The 12,434-nt window shown below is 38.0% G+C and overlaps 1 protein-coding gene across 1 annotated transcript; it reads right to left on the minus strand.

Annotated features, from left to right (window-relative positions):
- Positions 1–1,684: 1,684 nt before the first annotated feature.
- LOC133991540 (homeobox protein Hox-D11b-like) lies at positions 1,685–4,939 on the minus strand. The gene is made up of 3 exons (XM_062429995.1): positions 4,249–4,939; positions 2,891–3,032; positions 1,685–1,778 (listed from the first exon to the last, which is right to left on the minus strand). Exons 1-3 carry the CDS (start codon positions 4,937–4,939, stop codon positions 1,685–1,687), a joined length of 927 nt encoding a protein of 308 aa, XP_062285979.1.
- Between the last annotated feature and the right edge of the window lie 7,495 nt (positions 4,940–12,434).

Genomic DNA, 12,434 nt, shown 5'->3' on the forward strand with positions numbered 1-12,434 from the left:
TCTTTATGTCGCACACAAATACACACTCCATGCACAGTGCAGGTCACACACACACAGCCTGAGTGAATGTGTGAGAGAGACAAAGACAGAGAGAGGCAGCAGACTGTCTGAATTGCCCCAATAAAAGTCATTCAGTGGAGGAAATGGTGGATGTGACGGTGTGGTGTGGTCGGGATTGCGGTTCAAGGTTCATGAGCAGCCTTGGACTCGCTGTGTGTGTGTTTCTACTGTCTGGTCCCGTGTTGTTCAAAGTGTGGGTCGGGACCCCGGATTGGAAACAGGAGAGAAAACACATGAAGGCAAACAGAGCAGCATAGTTAATTTCTCTTTATTTTGACTCTTTTCACTCACGGATGTTACATTTTATAGTAGTGTAACCTGGGATCATAATAACTTGTTTAATAATCTGATTTATAATTAGTATGATTGTGTTTATGATGGCTCCAAACCAATTTTTGATAAAGTACAGAGACATTTTCCACTTTCAGCAGATTAATTTGAAAACATCACATCAAACATCCAAATTAATTAACAATAAGCACATTTTTGAGTGGAGGGGGACTTTAACTATTTCACTCTAGTTGATCAAATTACATTAAAGCCTTTTCAAAACACACATTTCTTAAAAGCTTATCTTACAGACATACATTACCATGCTGTCAAATCTTTGAATACATCGTCTTAATTTTTAAAGTGTACAACATAATGTATATTGAAATATAATAATATACTTTTTTTCTATTGAAATATAATATATACTTCTTTATAATATGTATAAGTAATGACTCATTGATAATGGCATGTAATTCAATGTTTAATTACATTTAATTATCCTTAAGTGCATACTTATGCAGTCAATCTTTACAGTAAAGGTAACAATACAAATATCTGAAAAAGTGGTTGCAGATTGTCTTCGCTTGCCTAATATTCTTATATTCATAAGCTATCTGGATGATTAAATCTAATTTTCATGAGGTATAAGTATTATCAACATAAGTTATTAACTATGAGCAGGCACGTCAATTGTGAACAAATTCACATGAAGTGTCGCCATCTGCTCGCATGTTTGCGATACTGCAAACGCTCACAACTCACTCATTTGCACACATGCCATTAGATTGTCAGCAGTGCAAGTCAACATCAAAACACTAAAGCAACAACAGAGAAACACAATCTCTGAAAATGACACCAGAAATATGACAGACATGCATGTACGGTATTCGATGTTTCTCTAAATATAGTCGTTTTGAAATGAGAAGGGTAAAAGCATGTATATCCACATTCCTTAGTATTTATAGGACCGGGAGGGTTGGAGGCAGAGAGAGGCTTAATGTCTTCGCAGTGAGCCACATGACTGCAGGGAGACATTTGGTTCAAATAAGGCAAGAGGGGCGTTCTGAATGCACTCTTGATCAAAAGTTCAGAAGATCAGAGCGAGGAAAGAATATTTAATGGAGGCCGAGTAAAAACATGGGGCCTAAAAACAAGCCTTGTCATTCCCTTAATGATGGCAGGAAGAACCAGGATGTATTTATGTGTTGAATTGTTTGTTTTATTCATGATTACATTATGATGATTGGAATGATGCAATGCTGTGTTAAGGTTTGCAGAGTTGTCACAGTTTGTGAGTGACATTTATTGCAACAGAAGACTGTCTCTCTTTCATTTCCTTCACCCTCGTCCATCAGAACAGGTGGTACCCTGTGTAGTACTGCAGTCTCTCTCTTTTCAGTTTCTTCTCTTTCATTCTTCTGTTTTGGAACCAGATCTTCACCTGCCTGAAACAGCAAAGAATGGAAAGCTTAGATAGAGCTCATTTTAACACAAAAGCATCAAATTCTGCATTTTTTCAATATAAGACTGTTCATATGGAGCATATCTGCATAATGTTCACCTCCATTTATTTGCGATTGGTTAAGCCTGAATTATCTGCACATACTAAATAAATATAATTAAAGTCAACTTTAACAATCCAATTAATGTCACAGAAACATCACCAGTAAATATCAGTACTTAGTTACAAAAGTCAAGTGTTTGTTTTTCCAGGTGGACGTCACCTCCTGACTTTTCACTGCACTATATGAACGTCACAATATCTTGCCACTGGACATTAATTATTCATAGCTCGGCCAGCCAGGAGTATATATAAGACGTATTGCAGGTATATCAGTATCAGTGTGTATATAGGTTATGTCACCTTAACATATTTTCTCTAGTTTGTCCACCACTCAATGTAAAATGTCCTGCTCAATATGTAGCTTGGTCACAAAAAGAAGTTAAAAAGCTAAGAGATCTATATCAAAATAGTAGTTTACATTTTGTGGTTATAATTAAAAAAAGAATCTTCTGATTTATCATAATCAGATTTTTTAAATTAATAAATATTGATCTCATTGTCAGCCTCACAAATCCAGTAGTGATTGAGTAATCGGCCTAATTGCTAATATTGAGTTTTTCAGTGTTGACATTAAGATTAATTAAAATTCACCTTAATTAAAAATGTTTTCCCTTTGCAGATTCAAAACATAGGCTTACCTTTAAAAGTTAAAACAACTATAAAATAGTAATTCATGTTTTGCTACACTACCGAGTTTGTTATTTAATGAAAATGCATCACTGCAGCCTGAAGCTTAATACCACCTGATGTGTGCAGTAACAAATATCATCTTACCACCTTAATTCACTCTGATTTAAACCCAACTGCTGCCGGTTTAGATGTGCTCTGTCTAAGGCTGTAACTGTGCTCCTGCATCCCACTTTACAGCTCTTTCAGAAGTGAGTCAGTCAGTCAGAAGTGTAATCCAAGCCTAATTGTTTTTACGATGCAATGTACTGTATAACTTTTCATGAAATAAAATGAAGTTAGGAAAATATTCCAGCATGCACGCACCGGTCTGTCAGGCGCAGAAAGTGGGACAGCTGCATGCGTCTGTCCTTGTTAATGTAAACATTGAATAGAAACTCTCTCTCCAGCTCTCTGAGCTGCTGCTTGGAGTAAGGACAACGCTTCTTCCTCTTCGCACGAGGCTTTGCTGCAGAGAAAGACAGAAATGATGCATAGAAACATGAGATAGGCCTACAGAGATAAGTGGATAAATAGTGAAAAATGACAATTAAGAGAAAAAATGACCATGAATTTGTAATAATTAACTGTTAAATAAGCCAATTACAAAGTCCAAATCAAGTGTATATCTTGATATCTGGGTAGTTTTAGTCAAATAACGGACTTATTTTAAGGTGAATGCCAAGGTCTGAGTCAAAACAGTCAACATGACCTTCATGCTGCTGTGTAGCTGCCTGAGTGACACATGGGTGAAATTAATGCTATCATTAAAAAAAGGTTCATATGGGATTATCTGTAGATCTTCAATTTGTAAGATATAGACAAAGCCATGCTTATTCAGGCCCAAATGCACACCACGTGACTGTTTCTTATTTCAACAGGCAGCCACAGTCAGAGGCAGCAAACAGGGAGAAAATTGGAGCATTAACTTTATTCTCTCATGAATGGAAAAATAATCACATTTACCAAGAATTGTTCCATTAATAATAAAACAGTAGGCTTCATTCACATGGAAACTATTTTAATATGAACTGTACTATTTTAAAATGTAAAAATACGCAGTGTAGCCTACGCATCTATTATTGAGGAGATTACGTATCTGACTTTCCTTACGCTTTACACTCTGTACAAGACAAGAAGCCTACACGCCATTTTTTAATGTTACGTTCAGGCTTAATAATCATTCCTGTGTCCCAAAACACTTTATATTGAAAATAACCTGATTTAATAAAAAAAATGTATTTGACTGAATTATCACAGAGAAGACAGCTACAATAAATAAATGAATAAATAGAAGAGTTAATGATTGGTCTATTTAGTAGTGCAGTCCAGACAAAGGCCTGTAAATGACTACTTTCGCCTGGCTCCGTTTGGGCCTTTTTTGGGCCAAACTGCAAGACCGAGTAGTCAAGTTATTATATTAATTTTCAAAACATAGAGGTAGCCTGTAAACTATATTTAAAATATAGCCTAATGCTTAATATGTTGTTAATATATATATAAAAAAATATTATTAAAACAGTTAAAGTTATCAGATTTGTATCAGATCTGCATAAACGAGGATTCGCGATGATGTCAAGTTTCTAAAATATCTCTTCTTGTATATCTTCTTGTCTCATGTAGGATTAAAAATATTAAATATTCTGTCATTAAAATAAGATTTCACTCACTCGGGTCATGATTACAGTCTCCTCCGCTGCCGCTGGATAAAGGCGCATCCTCCTCGTCCTCCTTCCCAGCCTCGGGTGACCCTGACCCCGCCCTCACCTCGCTGCTCTGCCCGCTGTGACAACTTGTCCACTCGGCTCGCTTCGACTTCTTCTCCTGATGGCTCCCAGGTGAAATCTCCGCTTTCGCATCCACTCCTTCTTCTGCGTGCGCGAGAAACCGGTCGAACCCCGGCGGCAGGATTTTGTTCCGGCCCGCCTGGAAGATGAGTTGCGCGTCCGGATTGAACGCCGTGTATCTGCCGGGGAGCCCCAGCGGGTCTCCGGCAAACGCTTGCGCATGAAAACGGGAACCAGATGCACTGTAAACCGCCCCGCCGTGTAAGAAGCAGTCCGTACTGGAGTTGAATATCGTCTCCGGTGGGGATGGTGTGCGCTGGTGCTCGTGATGGAAAGCTTCCCCCGGTAAATTGAAGCAAGCTGGCGGCGGAGAGGCAATGGGGCGCCGCGCTTGGAAGAGGGTCCATTTCTCCGGAGGAGGATGCTGCTGCTGCCGGGGCTCGAGGTAGTAGCCCCGGTAGTACTCCGACAGCCTTATGGCTGATTGAGTGCTGTGGTCCAGCAAAGCTGTGCCGTTCTCCATTAAAAACGGCGAAGTGATGGAGCCAAAGTCAGATTTTGACGGATATGTGCAGCTTGGTAAATACATGAATAATTAAAGTAAATTCAATTTTAAATGTCTGTAATTTGTCCAGTAGACTAACAGAAACTAGAAAGTGTCATAAATGTTTATCCTCTTAAATATTTCCACATTGATTGCAGAAAATGAGTTGTTATTGCCACAAATATTGCAATTACAATCAATCTTATCTAATCTATCTCTGCATTGTGATGAAAGCCCTGAAAGTTAAAACAAGAAATATAGGCTACATAGGATATGAATAATATGCCTATCTACATATCTCTTTACCTTCATGACCACAATGAAACATCTCTGAATGTCCTAAGGAAAGTGAGGAGAGCAGAGTCTTTGACCTTGAGCCTGCCCACACTGGGTCTGCTGAGTACAATTAACCAAACCATACTGGCTGAGCTGCATGTTTTTGCAGTTAGGCCATGTCAAATCCAAGCCTGGCCAGCCCCAAACACAAACCTACACTACACACTACACACACACACACACTACACACACAAGCACACAAGCACAACTACTACTTCTTATTTTATGACGCTGTAATGCAAGTAAATCGTGGTAATAAAACTTCAGCATTGCAGGGAAAACAAACATAAGGAGCCTTAACAGTGTTCTGTATACTGTATGTAGAGTAACACACAAAGAAAAACACTCCTCTCTTGCATGCAGATTGATTCTCTACGGGTGTGTTCACATCACAAGACTTCCTTGATATTTCTGACCTGTAAAACCGTAAAACCACACCTGATGTCCAAAGCAATGCCTGTGAATTTTCTTGGAAAAAAGGAAGGGGCACAAACAAAGTCTTGCAGGAAGGTCTATTTCAAAGCTCTTTCTGAACATTTATGAGGAAGGCTTAGTTGGAACTAAATGTACTTAGTCAAGTTTTTTTTATCCTCAGCAATCACCCATCTCATCTTATCTGCCTTTAGGCTGAGTCCAATAAACATCTCATTAATTCAGCTCAGATGTGAAGCTGCTTTTGTTCTGTTTTGCTTCCTCCCCTATACCATTTTATTTTTTTATTGTAGCTTGAAAGATGAAAATAAATTAAGTGGGTTGTTGTAAATTATAATTTAAGATGGGAGCAAACCCTGTTTTATCTGCAGAACTCAGTCATGTATACTCAGTGACAAAGTATTTAGTGTCATATTTATGTGAAATATGATGTTTTTAAGGGAAAATAATAAGTCTACTGTCATGATTTTTAAAGGCCAAATATTGACTCTGACACTGCTGATAACTGTGTTTTATGACAGTATTCAACATTGTTAGGTTTGTTAATTTGCATTCAAAAACAGCAAAAATAATCAGTGTTTCTTGCTGAATTTTATTTTTAGCATCGTGAGAAGTCTTACAAAGTGGCTTTTATATTAAAACTGGATTCAAATTCCATTATCGGCCTAATATTTTGCACACCAGTTTATTTATGTTTATTTTATTGGTGGATTTTGGAACCACAAAAATAACAAACTAGGTTATTTTTTTATGTTCGTAATATACACAAGACTGTTTGGAAGTTTATCTTTCCAACTCTATGTCTTCAGACTACGTCACATAGTTAAAAATACATCAAGACAAATATCTTCTGCATACCCTGTTTGCAAAATGATCAGTGTCAATGCAGTGGTAATGGTTATAGGAGCAGTAGACAGCTGTATAATCACAGCAGCAGTGAAAACCTGTGGCCCATCGATCTCTGTCAATATGGTAAATACTGGCTGGGGACTAGTAGCAGTATTATTTGTTGGAGTAGAAGTTCTTGGAGCAACAGCGTCAAACCAATACTGATAGCAGAAAAAGCTGGCAAGCAGCACTAACCGTCTTATTCTGGTATTAAAAGTAATATAATATAAGCCATATTCAGCAGCAATAGCAGTATTAGTCATCAGCATCACAGTAGAAGTGGTTAGTTATACTGTAGCAGTTTGTCCTCAGGTTACATCTTGTTTATGTCCTCATGATGTTAGGGCTATGTTAAAGGAAAACCTTGTGTTAGGGGATTTTCCCATTTATTGCTTAATAAATATGTGTCTAATGAAAAGACATTTCCAATTTCATGCATTCACTCATCATAAGGACATCTCACAAAAGCGTGTTGTCCTTATGGGATGGAAGCTGACACATAATTACCGGAATTATCTTTTTGATCTTCTCCATATATACAGACCACACAGTGTGTGCAATTCCAATACCGCCTTTGATCAGCATATAGGCACTGCTGACACCATGAAAGTGTCACTGAATATAGATGTGTGTGAACTAAGATAACTGCCATAAATAATATAATGTGTCATTGAAGTTGATTAATATAAATAGCTTAACTAACAATAATAATAATGTATAATGTATAAGGATAGATTTAATGATATGATCACTGAAAATAGGTTTTCCTCACTATAATCGTTCCTCCTGTTGGTTCATACTGGCTATTAAAAGATCCCCTTCAAATGTACTTTCAGTGTAAGTGATGGAGGCCAAAATCCACAGTCCTCTGGTTTTGTGCAAAAATGTATTTAAAAGTTTTTATGAGGGTAATATAAGGCTCCAGCAGTCTGACTTAGTCAAATGAAATGAATGTCTTTCACAGTAACAGTCTTTTTTAGCATCAAATTCCCTCTTTTTGTTTCCTCAGACAGCGTTTCCCTTTTGGGCTGTGGTGGAGGTACAATAACAAAAAAGAAAAAGGGGACTTCAGCACAAAAAAGACTGTAGTGTTGAAAGATATCCTCTTGATTTGACTCTTTTGGACTGTTGAAGCTTCATATTAGCTTCAGATAAACCTTTAAATACATTTTTGCACAAAACGAGGACTGTGGATTTTGTCCCCCATCACTTACATTGTAAATACATTATGAAGAGATCTTCTAATGTTCAGTATGAACAGAAGGAGTTATCACAAGACAGACTTGATCAATTGTGAACCTGTGCTTAATTAACTATTGTTCCCCTGCCAACCAAGAGGCTTTTTCCACAGGAAATATTTGGACATATCACCACAGGAAAAGAATTTGAAACATCTCCATCATTAGTTTGCCCAGTTGCGCAATAGTGGCTTATTATTAAAAATAGTGACATCTTTAACACTCACACTCCAATAGAGTAACGCCAGGTATCTGACACTTCCTCTGTTCATCCATCCATTGTTAGCTTGATGCTTGTGATTCTGGTCACATCTCATGAGTGATTTGGGTGAACTGTACTTTGCAACATTAAAGTCTTTTTCATACTAAACCAACGTCAATGAACAAACCAGATGCAGACCTGAAATGTGCATGATGGCTATATTTAGGTCATCACAAATCATAGGCAGATGTAAGTCATTAAATCAGTTGAAAATGGCTCCACCAGAAACGCCTGAAGAAAAGGGACTGCAGTATAAATACCTTTGTAGTGTATGTGGATTTTCCCATTTGTTGCACAATAAATATTTATGTCTAATGAAAAGACCTTTAGTTATTTAATGCAGAGTACTGGGACATGTGTACGAACACATCAGGACAGTGTCCTAATGGAAAACCCTTCCATGAGGACTTGTCTATTTCTAACAAGCTCTTATCTTGTTTTTGATCTTATTATATACTGAACATGTTATCTGGTTAATTACTGGAGCACATCACTGTTGCTCTAATGTTTAATAACCCAGAAAACACACGATGACCTCCACTAACCTTGCTCTTTGGTCCACTGGATGTAAGTGCGCCCCGTTTATGTTATGCTGTGTTATAGCCCATGTTATGACAGGTTGTGAATGTTTAAATAAAATCCCGTAAAAAGTGAACAAAAAAGCATGCAAATTGTTCTCACTTAAGCTTTGTGCTTTTATGTTGCGTTACACCAATTAAAGGCCAACAGACGGCACCTATAGCCTGCAGAGAATTAAGATTCATCCTTTAAAAAAAGTGAAATAAGGGTTTTTTTTCTTTTGTATTATTCTTACACCAGATTGAACGTATTAACGTCATTTTAATATCAAACACACCGGATTCAGATCTAAGATGTTATGACTGTTCAGGTTGTCTCACAACATTTCAAATATTGAAACATCAAACGAGAAAGGGAGACGACGTCCTCAGTTAAAATATAATTTATAGGTCTACACCATTTAATCCCCTCCGAAAAAACAAATATTCAAAATAGATACATTGAAATAAGCAGAGGGGTGCGGGCCTGTTGTTGGCTGCACTTGAAACCAAAATAGGCCATCTACGTATTTCCGTGAAGTCTATAACTATTAAAGGGTTGGCAGGACTTATTTATTAATGATATTCTGTTTTTATTATTGTTAATATAGCAGGTTATTAAAATCAATTAGCCTACCTATATCACCTATAGCGCTATACTGAACATGAATTATTTAAATTAGGTCTATGTAAATGGTTAGGAAATGATACCTTTCAGGTAAATTGAGGCTATTTAGTCCTGTTTTTTCTTTGCACTTTAAAAGTTAAGTGCTCGCTCCTGCAGTGTTGTATAGGCCTACATAAGATAATATTAACTGCAATAGTTTGTGGGCCACAGTTATTGTTCTTTCATTCATCGTTAAACGAACTTTTGTTTTTTGTGTTTTTAGGCATGAGACATTGGTTTAAATATAACAGCTACGTTACATTCAGTAAAAGTACAGGTCAGAAAGTAGGGAAGATTTAATGGACGATTGGAGAAAGTCGACAGCGCATTTCAGTGTGAGTATTTTGGCCTGAACAGACAATAAAGAGAGCAAAGAAAGATGAGGGCTGAAACCTTAATATTAATAAGTAAAAATAGTCATTATATGCACAGTCTATGTATTTTTTTCTTTCCTTTTTCAGCAGGTTGAAAGAGGCTTACCTTGTTGATGAAGTGGATAAAAGGCCGAACAGCAGCAAATCCAGGCCAAACTCACGGGCCGTGCGTTGGCATGGACATCTGTCCCAAAGCAGGTGTCTCTCTTTTTTTTGACAGACTCACACTGACTGCCAAGTCCAATAAACGGTCTATCCCCCCAAACTTAAGTGTCTTTGAACCATGTGCCGTCCAGTGGAACTGTGCAGTCTATTAAAGTGAGCCAGGCGAGCAAATGGCGCCATGTAAAAAAAGCCTTTCATCCTCACTGGAGAGACATAAAGGACAAAGATTTTAGCGGCATATGGAGGGAGATAATATCGATGCTAATATCATAATATGAAATGATACTGATTGAGCACCACGATCGAACAACGTAGAAATATTGCTGTAACATGAGAGATGTTTAATAGGAAAAGGTGAGACTGCGCAGGGAAAAAAACGCATAAAAAGATCAAGATTCAATTTCTATTCAGCCTTAAAATGATGGACAAATAATGAATAGGTAAAAGGTGCCAAGTAGTTGGAAGTAAAATCTAAATTGCATGTGAATGTTTACCTTTAAGACACTGATGTTAAAGAAAATGAAAGCCAATAACAGAAATTGGAAAACACGACGAGCATGAAAGCCACGATGCGCAGCAGGAAAACTTGATTTAATTACGGTTATATTTATTCTCAGATCAGTCTCATTATACATGCTTATCAAAAATAAATCTTGTAAATAGTCTTGCAAATCACGCAAAGATGAAAACACATACAGTCTATTTCCTTTAATGCACGCCAGCTTTAAACGAATAGACTAACGTGATTGCTCATTTTATTGATTTTATTGCATTTTACTTTGCCAGATACACTGTGCAGACACATGATGTGATTACTGTTGTGGTGTTCAGTGACTTTGCAACCATCCATTTGTTCCACTACACAAATGCACAATGTGTATGTGTGTGTGTGTGTGTGTGTGTGTGTGTGTGTGTGTGTGTGTGTGTGTGTGTGTGTGTGTGTGTGTGTGTGTGTGTGTGTGTGTGTGTGTGGGTGTGTACTCTGTGTGTAAGTGGGGTATACTGGAGACTTGGAGAAGTCCCTGCTGTTCATTTTCATTCAGGGTATTTAATTTATTATGGGTTAATGAAACGGAAATAACATCAGGGTCAGGAATACTCATCAGCTATAATATACATCAACAGCCTGTGTGTGTGTGTGTGTGTGTGTGTGCGTGCGCGCGCGCACGCGCGTGCGTGCGTGCGTGCGTGTGTGTGTGTATGCATGCGTTTTTGTTACCTCTTGGGTACCTTTTCCAGTATAAACACTGGCCTTGTCGGCACCAGTAGTCCTCATGGGGACCAAGGCTTTGTCCTAATGAGGCATAATGTCACTGCTGAAGTCATGGTTATGGTTAGCGGTAAGGTGTGAACTGAAGTTAGGTTATGGTTGGGCATGAACTGGTTAGGGTTAGACTGTGTCCACAATGAATGGAAGTCAATGCAGTGTCCTAACAAGGATAGCTGCAGAAATGTTGTGTGTGTTTGTGTTTGTGTGTGTGTGTGTGTGTGTGTGTGTGTGTGTGTGTGTGTGTGTGTGTGTGTGTGTGTGTGTGTGTGTGTGTGTGTGTGTGTGTGTGTGTGTGTGAGAGAGAGAGAGAGAGAAAGAGAGATAGAGGGAGAAAAAAAGAGAGTTTTATTAGGCCCATAACTCTTCAGACTCCAGAGGAAGCTGTGAGCATTAAAGCTGAAGGCCAAATCTCTGCACACTAATCTGAAACAGCTCAGCTGGGACTTGAGGGAATGCTGCTGAATATTTTGAGAGATTCCACGGCTTCACAACACTGGAACCCTATGGAAACATACAGTGTGTGTGCTTGTGTGGGTGCGTGCGTGTGTGTTTCCGTCGTGATCAGCACTAAATAACTGCCAGAATGCAGTGAAACTGAGACAACTGAAGGGGGGGATTTCCTTAAAGAAGGAGGCGCTATGAATTTGTTACCCATATCTACATTCAGGAAGGAAATCTATGGTTACAGTTACAGTTCATGTGACTTCCAGTGCATGTGAAAGATATCAAACAAAGGGTGCACAGTGTCCTTTAAACATTAAACTGAATTGTTCAGAGCGAGGATGACGTGCAGACCTTTGGTACACTAATGTTTCCAGGGCATTAGTCTATGCAAACATGAACATTATGCAACTTTAAGGAGTGGGATTTGACCAATGATATTCAGTCTTTTGGTGATTTGAAACATAATACATATAAAGTAATTGATGTGAGGAGTTTTAAGCTTGCAGATTAAAAACCTTCTGGACTGATTTACTTTTTTGCACTTGCATTATGATACTGTGTTATGTCTACTGAGCCATTATTATAAAGAAAAAATGTTAATATTATTGCATTTGTACAGCTTCCTAACTGGACACAATCTTAATCTTAAGGTCTGATGGGTAAAGGAGAGGTTCCTAGCACTCCCTTGAGTACATTAGTCAAACAGCAGGTCAGCCTCTCTTCCTCAGTGGTGGACAGAATATGTGTTATGGTTATATATATATATGGTATACTGAGCTCTGTTAGCACAAGACATAATAGGTAGAAAATGCACAAAGACATCATGCAATTTTCAGTGTGTTTTAGTGGGGAGCGCAGCAGAAATCACGGTCTTAATAGGATTTTAGCTTTGTTTGTTGTCATTTTT

This window comes from Scomber scombrus, chromosome 12 (genome assembly GCF_963691925.1).
Source record: "Scomber scombrus chromosome 12, fScoSco1.1, whole genome shotgun sequence".
In the NCBI taxonomy this organism is placed as follows: Eukaryota; Metazoa; Chordata; class Actinopteri; order Scombriformes; family Scombridae; genus Scomber; species Scomber scombrus.